Genomic DNA, 19,467 nt, shown 5'->3' on the forward strand with positions numbered 1-19,467 from the left:
TGGATTTTTGGTCTTTGGCCTGACCAGTCCTTGTGCTTGGATTATCCTGCTTCGGCATGGACATGTTTATTCTATGTCATATGTTCGGAGCATGTAGCTAGGTTTTTATTTTGGTAGAGGTCAGAATGAAGAGAATGCCATGTGTCTTGGATGAAGTGTGGGTTATGGTCTTTTCAACTCATGAAAGTGTTAAATACATTATGCACTTTGAAAGCTGGAATCTAGTTGACTAAGGAGATGAATATAAGGCTTAGTATTGGGAGGAAATGTTGCAATTAAAGTGATAGAGCTGGAGCCAGCAAGAGGCTCAGTGGCTTAAATGTACTTTGCAACAATCCTGATGACTGGAAAATTTCCCCAGTATGCACATAATAGAGAAGAAAGAAGCCCACTCCAGAAAGTGGCCTTTTGACCTGCATGCATGGACCCACACTGACAGACATATGTATATGTACACATAATAAAATTAAAACATGTTTTAAAGTGTGTTTGAGTTCAAGTAACGGGGTGGAGAAATGATCTTTATCTCAGTCTCCAATAGATGAAATCTAGAATCATACCACAGATAAGCCTGAGGCCATTTCTTGGAAGGGTTTATCTTGACTATTTAATTGAGATCAGAAGACCAGCTGATAGTGGGTGGACAGGTGGGTCTTTCTTGTTGGCTAGGATCCTTGATTGTATAAGGAGAGGCAGTGGAGAGCAACCTTTGCCCATCTACCTCCCTCTGCTTCCTAACTGTGGAGGCAACATGAGCGGCTGCTTCAAGTTGTGCTGCCTTAATTTTCTCACCATGCTAGACAGTGACTTTGAACCACAAGCCAGATTAAACCCTTTTTCCTGTAAGTTGCCCCTGGCTGGCATTTTATGATAGCTACAGGGAAAGTTAGACTGCATGCCAAGTAAAAGTATCTCTTTGGCATTAATACATAACGCACCAGTATTTTCTACCAGTTTCTCCTTTTATTCTCAGTCTGCTCACTTCCCTTTAAATATGTTGCCTTTCTTCTTACACATGTAACACGTGTGCACACGCACACATCCACAGAGGTAGCATCATATAGGCCCATCCTTGATGAAGGATTGAAAGAGACCCCCTCCTCTATAGAGCTACCTGCAGGTCTTGCAGTTAGCTACAGGGGTGCAGCTTGGATTCTTACCTAGGGTTTGGTGGGGTTTTTAATGCTGCTTCTGCTGCCTTTAAGTCATCCCTGTACCTGTTCTAACCCCCCCCCCCAATTGTGTTCCCATTGTTAATCCCACTAAACTGACTGCTTCATGACAATAGGTACTTGGGTGGAATGTTTGATTGGCCTGCGGTTACAGCCCAATCTGAGAGAAGTGAACATTCTCTTTTCATTAGAACATTACAGGACAGCATGAGTATCCTGGTAACTTTGTAATTGCTATGAAACAACTCAGAAAAGAAAGAATTTAATGTGTTGTCCATGGTTCTATAGGGCCATAATCCTTTGGTAGCAAACATGGCGGTAAACAGGCAGGCATAGTCCTAGAATAATAGCAGAGGTCTGTTGTGGTTAATTTACCAATATGGCCTAATAATGTTTATTATTAGGCCTATAATTATTATTACAGCGGTATTTTCTAACCTGCTAGCAATCTATCAATACACAGACATTTGTTGTATTTTAAAATAGCCTTAGTTAACCTGCGTCAGGGCAGATATTAATCCTCTAAACTACTTCCCATAGTGGTGCAGGTATGGAATACCTGCCGCAATCCCATGCCATCTGCTGCTAATAATTTCTACCTCCCATCCATATCCTGTATACTTGCTAATGTTCTTCATCTGGGCTAAATCTTCCATCCACACCAGCCATGTGCTTCTCCTCCACCTAACCCATGGCGGCTTTCCTTCTTCCTCTCCTCCGGTCTCTCTCTCTCTCCCAAAATTCTCTCTGTGTCTGCTAGCCCTGGAACCTTAGCCACGCCTATCCCATTTACCCTGCCCTGGTATGATGGCCTTTTACTGATCTAACAGGTGGGTCAGAGAGACAGCAAGCAGTAACTAACATCAAAAGTCATCAGACCAACCTCCAACAGAGGGGTTACACATTGATTCACAAGTAGGAGGCAGAGAAAGCTAACAACATGACATGGGATCTTGGAACTTCAGAGCCCAACCCCCGCCCCCCCCCCACAGTGACACACCTCTGGCAACAATGTCACATCTCCTCATCTTTTCCAAACAGTTCCCACCTTCTGTGGACCAATATTCAAATATATGAGCGTAATATGGACATTCTCATTTAAGAGCTGAGTGACCTTAAAGTTACAGACTAGACAACTTTGAAGTCTGCTGTAATTTGTTAGAGAGATTAGCTCCAATAAAGGGACTCCTCGTAGTCTACTGACAGCATGGAAAGTGCCCCGAGCCAGGACCACACACTCAAGAGTCTGTATTTTGTGAAAGCATTAATTCATTTGAAAGGAGGGAGCCTATTGGCTCTGTTCTTTAACAATTAAACTTTATTATACAACCCAACTAGTTTACACAAAAGGGAAAGAAGGTTAAAGGGAAACAAGAGTGAACCTTCTGGTATCTGTTCCACAGGACGGGTCCCTAGGTGTCTCAGGCCTGCGCACTGGTCCAGCCTGTTCACTGATCCTCTTCCAGATCCACATGCGCTCAAGCCTGGTCTGAACCTGCTGCTCCTCTCTGTCCTCTCTGCCTGCCTGTCTCTCGAATGTAAGGGGTGGTCTCCTCTTCCATTAGAAACACAATAGTCAAGGTGGAGTCCCTACGTCCTCTTCCTGAATTTCAGGCCCAGGATGGCTCCACCCGTCTATCTCAAGGTTAATCTCAGGGAGTATCCGTGGTGTGTCCAAGGGCAAAGCCAGCCAAGGCTGCTTTCACCTGTGACAAAGCTTACAATCCTTCCCACGAGAGCTCAACTTTAAAATGCCATTGAAGGAGTTCCATGCTGGAAAGTACTCTACTAGGAGAGAAGTCCCCAGGTTTAGCACCCAGAGACAAATGCAGCTGTGCTACTGGACCTGACCTCATCCCAAGATGGAAGCAGATCTACCAACACATGGTATTGGTCGTTGTGGGCATTTGTGATGTAACGTGTAGATCATCATGAAGCTTTGGAACACTTACAGAGAACTGCTACACCAGGCAATTTGTGGAATGTTCATTGTCCCTCCTAACAGTCCCTTTGTGGTCACTGTATGGAACAGTTCAGGATAACACAGTTGCATTGGAACCTCACCATGCACCCATGTCAGAATCTGTGGAAGGTTTGGGGTTGCCCAAATCTGTGTAGTCTAGACCAGATTCCAGGTATGTAATGCTATAAGATCTGAGTGTTCCCCCTGAACTTATATCTTACTTTGTTCCTATATTTCCTTTCTAGATCACTCCCCCTCCCCCTGCCCCCATCCCTCGCAATAGGCACATTTCCTCCGCTACATTGCTCGTTGATGTATAGATCGATCTTGTAACCTATGACCGTGTTGGGTGTAGAGGAATTATAATCCAACAACATGGCTGCTTTGGCAAGGGATCTGTGTGATCCATCTGGAATGCAGACAGAACACACATCTTTAATCCCTCTGGCTGGAATACAGACAACTTTAGTACAAACGTTTAAGGTAAAATTAGTTTGTAGAAGGAAGCATCCATATAATCAGAGATAGGATATGCCCAACTCGCCCAAGAACGGCACAGGAAAGAGAAGCTATTTAAGAGCAGTGCAGGGAGAGGGAGTTAGTACAGTGAGTGAGTGTAGTGGAGTTGAGTTCATTCCTGAATTCATGCACCTTAGTGTATGTCACTGGAGGCAGTTGAAGCCAGAGAATAAGAAGGAGCCAGAAGATTAGAACAAATTGCCAGAGTTAGTTTGAGGCCAAGCAGAGCAGTTCAGTGAGAAGCCAAGAGAAACCAGATTGAATCGGTCAACTTGGAGAGGAGTTTGAACCAGAACACCTGAGTTGAAGCAGCCATCCAGAGTTCAAAATGAATTAGAAAGGGTGAGGTGATTCAGCAATAAGCCTCTGAGACAACAATTACATCTAGCAAATAAATGTTACATTTGCAGTTGGGACTAATAGTCTATGGAGACATTTAGAGATGGACTAAATGATATACCTAGTAAGAGATTTTTTAAAAAGTGAAGTTGGATGGTACAAGGGTAGAAGTTTATGGTTTAAAATGAGGTATTTAGTTACCAATTTCCAATGAGCTCATTTGATATTTCTATGAATATATTTCTGATGTCTTTGTATTGGAGGAAGCATCATTTCTATATCCTGGTTTGGGAGAATCAAGGGAGGCTCAAGGCAGATACTCTTGACTTTCAAAATATTGTCCCATAGCTGCAACTTCAGCATCAGAAAAGCCAAAGGAAGTTTCACAACACATACAAAACACTGCATATGGAATTCTAACAGTGTGTGATGGGCCTGGAGTCACTGTACACATTGGTGTGATCCTGGGGACTGGGCATCCTTTATCCTGGGAGATGGATGGGCCTGGAGTCAACTGTACACATCCATGTGATCCCAGGGACTGTGCATCCTTTATCCCAGGAGATGGATGGGCCTGGAGTCAACTGTACACACCAGTGTGATCCCAGGGACTGTGCATCCTTTATCGTGGGTGATGGATAAGCCTGGAGTCACTGTACACACCGGTGTGATCCCAGGGACTGTGCATCCTTTATCCCGGGAGATGGATAAGCCTGGAGTCATTGTATACACCGGTGTGATCCCAGGGACTGGGCATCCTTTATCCTGGGTGATGGATGGGGCAGTAAGCAAGAGCGCACAGAACACCTGATGGTTAATACTTGCCTGAGTTGTGGAAACCCAGGGAAATGTTGCTGAAATTCTGGTAGAATTCTCACAAAAACTAAATCTCTTACATAGATTAATGGATGAAAATATGGACAAAGGACTTACAGACAGATGGAAAGATCCTGAGATGGATTCCGGGAGGTATTTGCTAGGAAACATCAGGGAGGTGGACTTGAACTTTGTTCGATGATTTAAAACATCTGTGTGTCTTGACCAACCTCCTACACTGTATGGGTTCCAACGTTCCCATGGAAACTGTTTTTCCTCCTGTGGGGTCTGATCTCTGTGTGGCTTGTAGGTGAGTTTTAGAAGCGCCATTGTGCCTGCCATTTTCTCCAGAGTGATGGCTCTTAGGCCTTGTGGTAATCTCCTGTATGTAACCGGTGATTGTTAGCTGCCTCTGCTTCAGTAGTTCTGGGATTAAAGGCAAGTACCACCACCACCACCACCACCACCACCACCACTACCGCAGGCTGAGAATATTGAATTTTAAAAGTATCCTGACTCCCCGCTTTGGCTCTCCATCCTCTGTGACAGCTAAGGAAAACTCCATTTTGTGCTAGGCATCCATTCTAAATTCCTAAAAGATAAGCTCCCACCAGCCTTCCCTCCAGCCCAAAATTGTAGACATCTTGTGAAATGATTAACGCTTGCTCTGGTTTTTGTAAACTAGCTTATTGCCACTGAACTGAGAGTAAGGCAGTTCTTCAAATAGCTGTAAATTCCACGGAAATAAAGTAAATGTGACCTTGACTTTTAGCCCCTCCCCCCTCCTTTTAAGCTGGGCCCCGGGAACTGAGGAAAGCGGCTTCTTACATAAAAATTCGGCTCATTACAACTGAATACAGCTTGTGGGCTCCATGTTTCCTAACTCTGTGACAGTACAGTGCAGGCTTCAGTGCGGATATCTAGGACCAGTACAAACCGCACGCCCTGGCTTCGCACAGATTTGTGGAAAATGTAGTCTGTGGCACGGTGACATCACAAGTCGGTACTTTGGAAAACAGTGTTCGGCTTTTGGTAAGCATGTGCAGTTAGTCCCCAAAGTTGGGCGAGAGTCTGGTCCTGCTTGCCTCTACAGTTGGATCTCTGACATGGAGGTTGGTCCAGGTTCAGTACAGCCTGAGGGACTGCACGAGGTGCATAGGTCGGGGTGGGGTGGGGAGCGGGCAAGGGTGGAATGGAGGCAGGAAGGAGCTGACTTGGAGAAGCTTTGCTAGGCGACGTCAGTCAGGATTCTGGTCAGTGCTGGGGAGAGGGAGCTGGGTTAGAATATATCAGTCTACCTGAATTCATCCTGTGCTTTTGGGACAGAGAAGCTGCCTCGGTATTTCAAACGGAGACGTTTGGAAGGAGCAGGGTTGCTGGGCAGTGTGGGTGGGGGTGGTGCTGGGCGCCCACATTCCACTTGCTTATTAGTGCGGCCACTCCCACAAGGCTGTTAACTATTTCTCAGTACGTTTAGACGAGGGGAGATCTGGTCCTTTCTGTACTTTATGGCCGTCTGTACTTTACATCCTGGCTACGGGACTGCTAGATTCCTGCCCGTGCCCCATCCCTCCCCCTTCTTAGGAATGCTGAGATTCATTAAATGTGCGTGGGCCCCTAGTCCTGAGCCCTGCCTGCTGAGGGGCGGAGTCAATCCCCTACACTGAACAGTGCCTGGTTCCAGGCCTCCGGACCTCAGACACAGCTTTGCAGTCTCTAACACTAACACCTTCTAACGCCTAAAAATAAAAATATCTCCAATTTATTTTCTACTCTCAAAAAATGGTATGCTTGTTTATTGCATATACAATTGCTTATTGTCCCCCTCCCAGACAGGGTTTCTCTGTGTAGCCTTGGCTGTCCTAGACTCGCTTTGTAGACCAGGCTGGCCTCGAACTCACAGCGATTCACCTGCCTCTGCCTCCCGAGTGCTGGGATTAAAGGCGTGCGCCATCTGTATAGTCAAGCTCCTTGACCTGGTGGACTATACAGATGGCTCTTAAATTCAGCAGCCTCGCAAAAGAGGGTGACGCTAATGCTACAGGTCTGTCTCAAACTCATACTCGGGTTACATAGTCTCATAGCCAGCTTCTATCATGGGAGACTTCAGGTACCTTCCCAGCCCTCGTCATATGCAGGAGACCAAACTTTAACAGTCAATTTCACCTATTGCTTAAAACTCCCAAGAAGGTCTAAGAGCATGTTTTAAGTTGGTAAATACAAGGTACAAAGGTCATCGTGTCTAAAAGATACTTTATTTCTTCCTGTTCCTATAATATTATTATATTAACTGTTCAGAGTGTTAACACTGATCAATGGAGCTCTAGTTTATTGATCTAACTATAAAAACGTTACACTATACAATCTTATCATAGTTCCGAGCTTAAGAGTTTAAATTTCCTTTGTTTGTCTTTTTCTTAAAATGTCTCTTGTGGTACTAAAATTATATCCATCCAGTCTTCTAGACAGCCCCTCTTTCATGATGTGTACTGATGCGAAATCAAACTTTTGCCTTCTGCTCTACAGGAGATTTCTGTCCTCCCCACGTTACTGTCCCACAGAGGTCAAAAGACTTCTGCCTTCCCTAAACTCACCTCAGAGTATCTGTGCTTTCAACACAAAGTTCTTGTCCCAAGCCTCTGCTTGGGAATGTCCACTGCCTTTTCCTACAGTGTGTACACATGCCTAAAAATGTGTTTCACTGCAGATTTCAAACAAGGATGATGCTAACACGTCTATAATTTATCTCCCTTTATGAACTAACAAAGATTCTTGTAAGCTACAGGAAATCCAGCTCTCAGGTCAAACGGAGTCCAGATAAGTACTGTCAATCGACAGCCTGAGTTTCTCACCTAGCTCCTGTCTGTAAGGGTGGGGTTCCTCCCCCTTGCCCTGGTTTTGGGACTCCCCTAACTCCCCTATTGCTGCAGTCTTACACCCAACACCTACTGATTGCTGAGTCTTCTCTTCTGGTTGATGTAAATGCTACTTGTCATTCTTACCAAACTACACCCAAACCCTTCATCTAGGACCTTCCTTGGGAGAGATCTCCCTCTAACAGCATGGTTCATTCCCCTAGCGCTAGGTAACCCTGTCTGCCCTTGGTCTCTGTCCAGTGCTGACTAGCTGCTGAAACAATTGTACCAATCTCATCAAGTTAAACTTGCTCAGGGGACGCCCTGACAGGTCAGTGACTTCTAGTCTCCCATGAGGAACAGTCCATTTGCCGCTTCTCCAGGCTCCTCTGGGATGCCTTTTGAGAATTTCAAATCCCTATGCCCACATTAAAGGCTTCTAAGCTTACCTACCTTTGCAACCAAACTTGGACAGATCCAAAACTAAAGTGTTTTAATTATTGCCAGCAATTGGGTAAATGGAAGAAAGTTCCCATATTCAGACTTTTTCTCTGCTCTCCCAAAATTTTCACAAATTGTCATCGTTATCTCAAGCCTTTTCTCTTTGCTCTCCCAAGAGTGTCAAATATACACATAAAGAGAATTTTCTCCCTAACCTACTAACTTTGTCTTCTGCCCACATATATATTCCAGTATCCTGCCAGATTGCTTACATCTGGGACATCGTCAAAGCAGCTACCCACAAGTCCCAGCTGGACCTGCATTGTTCCTCCTAGCTGGACCTGCATTGCCCTTCCCAGCTGCAGATATTCTCAGACCCTGGACAGCAAATGCAACAGCCTGTTCTTCCAGAATCTGGCCAACATTTCAGCCTTTTAAATCCCCTATCACTGCCCTGCTGTCAGCAGGAAGTAGTTAAGACTATTACTTCACCTCTTATCCATTTGCAAAGGCTAAAATGGTGTGCTCCAGGCCTGGGACAGACAGCTCCAGGTTCCGCCAGCACTTCTCCATCCCAATCTGCTGCAGGACATGGCTGACATAGCCGGCCTTCTACCTTGAACTCTCAGAGCAGAACTTTTCCTTCCCCTTCACTATATAATTTGGACATTTGTTGCTCTTGCTTTTTTTCCTCTCTCTTTTCCCCCTTTGCATTGCAGCCAAAAGCTGCTTCCAACGAACCTACATTTATATATTTTCAAGTTACCTTATATAAAAACAATCCAATGTTCCTCATTTTTTAATTATAGGAAAAGGTAGGAATGTTAGGATTCTGCTTCAGTCTGCCTACCTGTGATGCCACTGCTTACCTGCCACAGGGGCATGGCCCTGCCCAAGGCTATATAAAAGACAGACTCTCCACGAGCTCTCTCTCTCTCTCTCTCCCCCCCCCCACTTGTTCTACCCTCTTACTTTCTCTTTCTCTCCCTCTTCTTGAAGGAACCAGCCCCCTTAAGGACCCCCATTAAGGCCAAAATCTGGGAAAATGTAAAGGTCAGCCTACTCAGTCCTCTCTTAAAGACCCCCATTAAGGCCAAAGCATGTAAATTTCTAGAGGGTCCAGCTTGAACCAAGGACAGACAGATATCAGATCACTGTGCGTGTGGCAGGGACAGGAAAAACTTTGAAGAGTCCAACTTGACTCAAGGTCTCAGTCTGTGCTCAGGGTCCAGCTGGACTCAAGGACAACCACTATCCCTCCCCAACTAAAAAAGGTTCCTAAACGCCCCTGTGACTGCTTCAACCAGTCTTTTCCATAGGTTGACTTGCCTGTCCACCCATTATCCAACCACCAAACGCCAAGACTTGTAACTCCCTGCTTGCAGCTTTTCTGCCCAAATGCCAATTAATCACATACTATAAAACTCATTTCTTTGTCTAAAACCTATAAAAAGCCTGTGCCTTTCTTTCTCGGGGTCTGCAGCTTGAAAGAGCTGGACAGACCCCATCGCGATGGCTCAAGAAATTCCTATTCCTATGCATTTGCATCGACAACGGACTTTGTCTCTTAGTGGGGACTCTGGGAATAGACTAGAGATCTCTCTAGGGGTCTCAGTCTTACACTCTCTCTCTGGGGTACCCCTTCCAACTTTCCTTCTCCCTCAAGCTCACTTAATAAACCTCATATAATATAATATCTGTTGCCTGGCATCTTATTATCATATCATCTTATTTTCTTTTTATTAATCAGAACGATAAGTACAACAGAGGAACGACGAGCACTGGCCTCCTCACCTTCCTTGTCCTCCCTTCTGTATACACAGTTGTCACCGCTGATTTGGTTCCTTCTTATCCGTCGTTATTAAAGTGAGGCAAGGTGTACACCAGCCAGATGAGCTAGTGGGTACAAAGGTACAATGATAACACATGACATACCTTCTAGAGCTGATTTATTTATAAAACAAGTAGTTACTTAACATGTATACCTCATATACACATTGGAGGTAACGTGGAGAAATGAATAAACCTCTAGAGTAGATTGCAAAGGAAGAGTCTGAGCTTCAGGCTTAAATCCCATCCTTATCTATAACAATGGCTGGTGTGTAGAAAGGCGTTGTCTAAATGAAGTCGCTGTTATCTGGCACCGGGAAGAAAGATCAGGTTTGCTCTATCTTTGACTCAGTGTTTTCTTCCTGCTTAGAGTCTCTGGAGATGTAGATACCCTTTTATTCCTGGTACAGAAAGGAACATTTCCTTACAATGGAAATATCCTTTATGGATAAACTTTTTTCCAGAAGGAACAATTTTTTTGGAGGTACAGCCTGTGTATACTGGTTGATCTAGAGCCACCATGTATTCAGATGTGAATTGCTTGTTCCCAGAGAGGTTTTTTTCCCCTGAGACAGGCTTTCTTTCTGTAATAGCCCTGGCTGTCCTGGAACTTTCTTTGCAGACCGGGCTGGCCTCAAACTCACAGAGATCTGCCTGTCTCTGTCCCCGAGTGCTGGAATTAAAGACGAGCACCACCCCATGTTCTGCAAGCAAATGCTCGTGTATACCAAGCGATGCTGTGTAACATTGCCACCAAATTCCCTGATTGGCTAAACAAATGCCTACTCCTGGGCTGGGCAGAAGAGAGGTAGGTGGAGATAAGGCTCATGGGCTTGAAGGACAGGAGGGGCACAAGGAGACAGGGATAAGGGAGGAGGAAGAAGAAAGAGGAGCACCATGGTTAATGTAAAGAGGAACCACATGGCCAAGAGGAGCTTCCTCTCAGGATCAGATGATGGAGAGAAGCAGCCCAGATGAAGAGTATGTGCAAGTATTTATGGGCTATTGGATGGGAAATAGCCCAGTTAGGAATACTTTTTAAAAATGGCATGGGATGTTGCGCTGGGAGGTAAAAGGTAGCTTAGGTGGTTAGTGTGTACCTAGTTCCAGTGTATAGGCATATTAAAAATCTATCAGGTGCTATGTCTTTTGTGCATGGTCTAATGTGTTTTGATTCTAATTACTACTTGCAATCTCTGTGATCCACCTTTTAATTAATAAAAGGCCATCCCACTTGGGCAGGGCACAGGAGCTAGAGGTGTGGCTAAAGTTCCAGAGAGAGGGAGAGGAATCCTGGGAAGAGGAGAAGAGAGACTGCCATGAGGAGGAAGGAGAGAGACCTGAAGGGAAGAGAGGAGGCCACCATGGGTTAGATGGAAGAGAAGCATGTGGCCGGCGTGGGTGGAGAATCCGGCCCAGATGAAAAACATGAGCAAGTATTTGGGATTATGGATGGGAGGTAGCTTGATAGAAGTTATTAGAAGCAGATGGCATGGGATTGAGGCAGGGATCCCATACCTGCCCCACTATGGAAAATAGCTTAGAGGATTAATGTCTGCTCTGCCCCAGGTTAACTAAGGCTATTTTAAAATATAACAAGTGTCTGTGTCTTCATTGATTGCTATCCAAGCCTACTGATAATACTAATAATACTAATAATTTTAAAACAATAGCCTTTTATTGATATGATAGCTGGTTAATAATCACTATAATAATTGTTAATAGTAAATATTAATAATAGTTTTCTACAACACCTCTGTTTCTCAAGTACTGTAATTAAAGGCCCATGCCCACGCCATCTGGCTATTTCTTTTTATTTTAAACCCTGTTATTTAAAATGTTTCAACAACAAAAATTTCCCATGTCAAAATTAATAAGAACCCCAAACTACGCAACTCATGAACTTCTGTACACTTAGCACAGAGATACAGAAGTGAAGCTGAGAAATTCACAGTAAATTTTAAGCTGTCTCTTTTGAATATATATTTATGCACTTATACACTATCAAACCCCAAAATTTATGACTGAGTTAGAAACAAAAACAACTGTCTTCTGTCCTCTCTCACAACCCACATTCCTTACCTTCGTCACTCATTCCTCATCCCCTACTAGTTAGACTTTACTCTCCTCTACATGACATCATGGACTCATATGTAAATCTGTCCACATATGTACATTTACTACTGCTTGGGATACACATATGAGGGAAAGCAGTTTTCTCCTTCTGATACTGTGTGACCTCAGTTAAAATACATCCCAAGTCCATCAATATTCCTGCAAAACATTTGCGATTACATTTTTCTTTACCACTATAAACCATCCATATTGTATTCGTCAGGATTCTTTAGAGTTGCACAATTTATGGAATGAATCTCTTCATATCAAAGGAATTTATTGGAATAACTTACATGCTGCAGTCCAATTAATCCAACAATGGCTGTCTGTGAGTGGAAAGTCCAAGAATTGAGTAGTTACTCAGTCCCACAAGGGTGGGTGTCTCGGCTGGCCTTCTGTCTAAGCTGGAATCTGGGGAATGGGCAAAGCAGGGCAAGCAAGCCAAGAATGAATAGGCCCTTCCTTCTTCCAGTGCCCTTATGTAGGCTTCTAGCAGAAGGTAAGACGCAGATTAAAGGTGTTCCTCAAGATCTGGGTTGAAGGCATGCGACCATCCACATCAAAAGCCTGTGCCACCTCCTGATCCAGATCAAAAGCCCGTGTCTTCCAGCATCAAGATCTGATCAAAGCTGTGCTGTCTTCCTGCCACAATGATCCAGATCACAAGTGTGCCCTCCATTTCTGGATTGTAGTTCATCCCAGATATAGTCAAGTTGACAATGGAGAATAGCCATCTCTGTCTCTGTCTATCTGTCTGTCTGTCTGTCTGTCTCTCTCTCTCTCACACACACACACACACACACGCACACACATTTGCTCTCCTATAGATGTGTGGGTGGGCATTCTTTCTTAATCTTTTTGCCCTGTACTTGTTTTCACAGTAAACCTTAAGGCCTCATGCTGTTAGGTCTGAACTGCGTATTCCAAGCTTGAGGAATGACTGGTTCTCTGGTGGCTCTCCAAGGAGCACGTCCACCTTTTCTCTCCTGAAGGCATATAAACATTGAGCAAGCCCATCTGGGAACATTTGAATGGACACAGCTGGAATTTTGAAGATGGCAGTTGTTTTGCTATGAAAATATTATAGAGCATTAACTTTATTTTTCTTTTTTCTTTTTTTTCCTTTTTTTGGCATAGTGTTTCTCTGGGTAGCCTTGGCTGTCCTGGACTTGCTTTGTAGACCAGGCTGGCCTCGAACTTACAGCAATCTGCCTACCTTTGCCTCCCAAGTGCTGGGATTAAAGGTGTGTGCCACCACACCTAAAGAGCATTATTGTAATAAAGAGGTTAAATCTAAATTACACATGGAGGGTAATTAACAGGCTAGCATTCCCTCCCTGCACACTGCTAACCATCTTAACCTGTAAGACTCCTGGTTATTATATGAAAACGAGAGGCAGCTTTTATGATTTATAGCACATGTAGTGTTGTTCGTCATAATCTTTATTAAATTTATGTTTACAACATCTAACAGTTTTGCTGAGGTTTATGAGGGAGCCCTGATAAACCTGTGATGCTGTAATTATTGCTGAGAGATTTAAGACAGAACTTCTCTCTGGTCCTCAATATGTATTAATAGCCTTTATTACAAACACCTTTAGTCCAAGAGATTAAAAAAAATAGTGGTGTCTGATCTACATAGACACCTGTTAGCTGTTCTTAATCATAGTGTTGTGTCTTGTTTTGTTTCTTGGTTGATGGTTGATCTGTCTTCCCTGTCTGAGAGTCAGGGGCACTGACCTCAGGACAGACTATGTGGGGAGCCCTAACCCGCGCAGTTTGCTGAAACAGTGTATGTTCATAGATTTGTACCATCACCCAGACCCAAAAGACAACTGTTTTCCGTAATGGAAAAGTTGAAACAAACCCCAGAGTATCCAGGCTTGTTAGAGCAGAAACCAAGGCAGACCACATAAGGCTAAGGAATCTCAGGGACACAGGGAATACCCTGTCAGCTAGGGGAAGCAGCCCAGAGACCAGCAGGCATTAGGATGCAATAAAGCTTCCCTAACTTGAGAGGCAAACAGGTAGGGTGCCCTCTAGAAAGGAAAACAGGGCCCCACAACCCTTGGCCACCCTGAGGTTGAGCCTTTATGGCTCGGGTCTTATAAGAAGTACAGAGTCAAAGCTCCATCCTTGCCAACACTGACTCTCCTACTCAGGAGGCTCCTGCAGCCACTGTTCCTGCCATAGGTGGACAAGTCCTGCCTCAGGATGTGAGCACAAGCAGCAGCACACTTCCGGCCTGCTCACCTTGCACTGGGTGCCTTTAAGGTAACAACATTTAGTGAACATCCAGCAAATTCCTGTGACCCTCCTCAGTGGAAGTGAGATTAACAATGACATAGGGACTGTATTTCAGCAATAAGTGACAGAGATGTTGTTGGGATAATGATTAGTAATGAGTTAAAACAGTGTCAAGTGTGCAAAAATTGAAGGCCACTAGGCACTGTGCTGCACAAATGATTTGTAAGTTTGTCAGAAATTTGGTGCCATCTCAAGCAGCACATTCTGAGTGAGCACGAGAACCAAGGAGGCAACAAGAGCCAGTTGGAGTTAAAAGAAATTAATGAATGTTAAGGTTATTTTCATTCCCACGTTAATGTATTGCTTCCTTATTTTAAAATACGACGGAGTCAACGTGATTTGTTTTTCAGGCTGCCTTCAGGTAGTAAGATTAAAATTACAATATACGGACCAAAAATGACTTGTAAGCCTAATATTTCTGTCAAAGACTCGACTCACATTCGTAAGTCTCCTGTTGTGGATCTGTAGGTAAAAAGGAGCCTGACTTCCCCAGGGCTACACCAAGTGCTGACAAGGCTTCCCCCTCCCATAGTCTACTGCGGGTTGCCAAGGACGAATCACCCCACTCAGAAGACTGGATTTGGTCGCACAGACTTCTGGGAAATGTAGTCTGAATACTGTGACATCGCTGTGGTCCAGAATATCCCTATCTATCCTTTGGTTTACAGGCGTGCGCCTACCCAGAGTTGGAGTTCTGTTCTGCAGTGCTGTCCGGTCGTGTCTCTGACATGAAGGTCGGTGCAGGGAGCAGGGCAGCTTGAGGCCCTGTGCGGGATGCGGGTGTCAGTCTTGGAGGAGCGGACCTGGGCTAGGTGGGAGGTGCAGTGCTGCAGTGCCTGGAACTATTGAGAAGGCAAGTCAGGGCTGGGGGCAGGGAGAATGAGATTGTGCCCAGGTGAGGGTTTCCTCAGAAGCTGCATGTAGCCCGAGTCCACTTTGGGCTTCTGGGACCAGAGCTGCCTTGTGGTGGTGGTGGTGGTTGTGGGGTGTAGATGGCAGTGCAAGGTCCAGCATTGCCAGCGAATGGTGGTCAGCTGACTACCAGGTCCCTGATCCTGAGGAGCTGCAGGGAGCTCACTGAATTGCTTTGCTGGGAAGCATGCTTCACTAGCTGCCCCATTCTCACATGGATGCTGTCAGATTCCTCAGTACCTTCAGAGCACATGGGCTTTCTGTCCCTCATATTCTGTAGCCAGACTATTGTAACGTTTTTGAGGTCTGATTGTGTTTATTTTCTCTGTCTGTTAAAGAATTAAAAGAGGGAAAATCTGGGATTCAATAGGTCATAGATGAGAAATTCTCGAATACAGGAGCCAGAATGTGCTGCTGTAGAAAAACTTTGACTAGCATGAGAGAGAACATACTTGGTAATACGCAGCGAGGCCCCTTGCTGGGGAATCTGAACTCAGCTTCACCTTGAGGACTAAGGTTTCTTTCTTTCATTCTTTTTTTTGGGGGTGGGTGGGGTTGGGGTTTTTTGAGACACGGTTTCTCTGTGGCCTGGCTGTCTTGGACTCACTTTGTAGACCAGGCTTGCCTCGAACTCACACCGATCTGCCTGCCTCTGTTTCCCGAGTGCTATTGTGAAAGTGTCTGTCATAATGTCCTCCTTAGTCATTCTCAGATGCAATAACATCTCAGTGACATATCTTGAGTTGAAAGGTGTCTGGTTGCCCTGACAATTCTCTTAAAGTCTGCACAGCATTCCACTGTTCTCTTCTTCCAGGACCTATGTAAGAGTAAGTCAGCTGTAGAAAGCACAGGTCCTCACTCTTACTGGACACCCTTTATGCACTGGTGCTTTAAGACTCAGGAAAACATATGGACTCTTTAAAAGTCACAAATTCATCTAGACATCTACTGTATAGAGAAAAGCATGGGATGCTGGTGTCTAGAACATGGGCAGATTGATCTTGACAGCCAGTGATCCAGGAAGTCTGCCCTAAGCTTGTGCCTCCTAGAAAGGGAAGGAAACTGCACCCTCGCTAGCCCAGCATTATGAGTGCCTGAACAACGGCTGTGGCACATGGTGCTCTGCAGGGAGAAACCTGGCTAGACACAGGAGTACAGGCACCTAGGACTGCTGAGAGAGGGAGGATCCGTCTTCCGCAGGAGTGAGCCCACTTGCTATTCATCCAGTAAAACACACTTACACCAACACTGAAGACAGTCAGCCGCTCATATTTACATATGTGTAGATGCATATATATTTATATATGTGTGTAACAATAATAATTAGAGAAAAATGAGGAACATAGCCTATGTTTGAGATGCAGTGCTGGGGGACAGGAGAGAAGGTGAAATGAGGAGATAGAGGGGGAAAGTGACATACTTATTAATTCAGTAATTTTTCAGAGGAAAAAATATAGTATTGTCAGTTGTGACAGTCTGGGCAGAAGTGGAAATTATTTCAGCCAGGCAAAGTTAAGTACCACATGATCTTATCGGCCTGTTAAATGTAACGAACTGTAATGCACTGAAATTGGAGATGTAATGGCATTTCCAGTTGACATCATGAAGCCAAGGCTTGGGGACTTCTGGAACAGTGGTTTAGGGGAGAGAGGCTCCCAGCACTGTTGCCCTGAATGCTGGGTGTGTATACAGATTATGTTGGGTACACTTAAGAATCCTACAAGATAATGTTTAAGTTGAGCATAGCAAAACTGAGAAAAATGATGCAAAGCTTACCCATGCAATTTTTATTACAAAATGCCCCATTAATATCTAAATTTCTGATATTGTCATGAATTTGTAAAAAGGAAAAATAATATATGAGTATTCTCATAGGTCATTCTGGGACTTTATTCAATAAGTTCTGAAAATCAGGAATTTGAAATTAGAGAAATTTGAAATGAGAAAACAGCCTCAGCAAATATATTTCTCAGCCACAGCACACTGGTCCACAGGTGTCATGTGTCAGACCATGTTCTAGGCCTGTCACAAACACATCAGTCAACACCTGTCAGAGTAAAGGTGGAAAGAGAAAACGACTGAAGGTCTGAGTGTTGTCTGCTCTATTTGGAATTCTCAGTGGTGTTAGCCCTGCACTTGCTGATTTTCTCATATGTTCAGATGGTTAAATAGGATTTAGTCTGTGAGTTCTTCATTATTGCTCTACTCCTTGCCTGCTCCATCTCACGTCCCTTGTATCACTACTGAATTCTGTACAAATCCGTAAAACCAGAAGACAGCCAAAGCCACTGCATCAGAATCTGTATTTTAATTAAATGCCAGACTTATGATTACGCATATTAAGTGATGACAAGTACCTTTTCTTTCTTGACGACTGTCTCCTGTGAGAAATGTACATATGCTTGGTGTATAGTCCAAGCATGTGGCACAGAATTCATGTTCTTCTGGGATGCTATCTTTTACATTTTATGGTCTACATATGTGACATCAACATGGTCTCATACAATCTTTTTACCTTGTCTTTCCTTGAAGATGGATCCAATGTGAGATCAGGTGAGCACCTTTGATATGTCTGAAGAATATTACTCACCAACGTAGGAAGCGCTTCTTCCTCTCTTTCATGCTGGACAAAAATCTAGATTTGTGTCCACAAGCACATGACGTATGTTTGGGTTTCTATTGCTGTGATAAAGACTATCAGGAAAGGTACTTTGGAAAATAAAGGGTTAATTTCAGCTTACAACTTCTGGTAACAGTTCATCACTGGGAAAAGTCAAGGCAGGAACCTGGAGGCAGGAACTGGAGCAGAGGCCACAGAGGAATACTGCTTACTGGCTTGCCCAGCCTGCTTTCCTATACTGCATAGAAGCACTTGCCTAGTGCAGACACCACACACAGTGGGCTGTGGTGTCTCATGTTCATCACTAAGTAATGAAATGCCACAGGCTTCCCTACAGGACAGTCTCATGGAGGCATTTTTTCAATTATGCTTCTCTCTTCTCTGATGACGCTAGCTAGTGTCAAGTACAGGAAAGCCCAGTGCATCTTAGTATTTATATTATTACTGATTTTAATTAATTAAAAGTGTGGTATCATTCTTGATCTTTGTTTCAGGAAATGCTGTCCTTTGGTGATGTGGCCATTGAGTTCTCTCCAGAAGAGAGGGAATGCTTGGCGCCTGCTCAGTGGAATTTGTACAGGGACGTGATGTTGGAGACTTACAGCCACCTTGTGTTCCTGGGTGAGGAGTGCATCTACAGTGAATTGGCATCTCACCATCAACGTGTAGCTTCCTGGCTTTGCACAATATGTCATGGGAGACTGTGCTTTTCAACAGCGAGTTCCATATCGTTCATTTTAAGAAAAATTGGAGAGGTTGCTCCATAGCTAAGAAAGATTTCATTGTTTTTCTCTCCGTCTAACCTGCTGTGTCAGAAGCATGCATCCTTGATTTTACTGGGACCCTTAGAAATCACTGGAATAAGACATGGAACACGCTTGTTAAATGAAGAGTTTCACAATTCAGTTTTAATGTCTTTCCCATTAAATGAAACTCTCGACATCGTACATTCCTTTATGTATTGTAGTACACCTGTCAGAAGCCACTTAAGGTACTTATTGTCTGCAATCATTTACTGCGTCATCTCCTCCCTTATAAACACTGTCCTGGAAGGGTTGTGACAATTTCCAGTAGAAGAACGCTCAGACAGTCTTGTTCCTTTTTCCTAAAACAGGTCTTGCTGTGTCTAAGCCACAGCTGGTGACATTTCTGGAACAAAGACAAGGACCTACAGATGTGCAGAGAGGAGCAGCCGCCACTGTGCTTCCAGGTGTGTAGAATGAGGGGGTCAGAATCAGAATTGAGGTGCACGCTTTCCCACATGCCTTGAAACATGATAAGGGAGTAATTCTTTAGGTCTCTCCTTCCTGTCTTTGTGGTCACAGACGCATGTCTCTCAAGCACTTATGATGGTTCAAGTCTTAGGCTTTGTGTTTCCCCAACAGTGAGCTGTACTTGTGTTAACAGTGACCTCCAAGTCTTTTCTCTGTGTTGGGTCTCCATTGTAATGTAAGACTCAGGGCAATGCCTCTCAGTGCTGGTCAGACTGAGAGTCCTTTATTTGGTGGAGTTGAGAGCAGGCTCATGCCAGAAAGATCTTTATACTGAGTGAGCATGACTGGGTTCAATACAGCCAAA

General features: G+C 44.3%; 1 protein-coding gene across 1 annotated transcript; it reads left to right on the plus strand.

Moving 5' to 3' along the window:
• Positions 1–1,484: 1,484 nt before the first annotated feature.
• Positions 1,485–19,107, plus strand: LOC127193599 (zinc finger protein 58-like). Its single transcript, XM_051150847.1, has 3 exons — positions 1,485–1,490; positions 18,384–18,510; positions 19,004–19,107. Exons 1-3 carry the CDS (start codon positions 1,485–1,487, stop codon positions 19,105–19,107), a joined length of 237 nt encoding a protein of 78 aa, XP_051006804.1.
• The last annotated feature ends 360 nt before the right edge of the window (positions 19,108–19,467 follow it).

Source organism: Acomys russatus, chromosome 9 (genome assembly GCF_903995435.1).
Source record: "Acomys russatus chromosome 9, mAcoRus1.1, whole genome shotgun sequence".
Lineage (NCBI taxonomy): Eukaryota > Metazoa > Chordata > Mammalia > Rodentia > Muridae > Acomys > Acomys russatus.

What these genes read in the sequence shown, in the direction of transcription:
- LOC127193599 (XM_051150847.1), top strand. An exon ending in CAGCCACCTTGTGTTCCTGG is followed by an intron (nt 18,511 to 19,003) that starts GTGAGGAGTGCA and finishes TTCCTAAAACAG; the next exon opens with GTCTTGCTGTGTCTAAGCCA.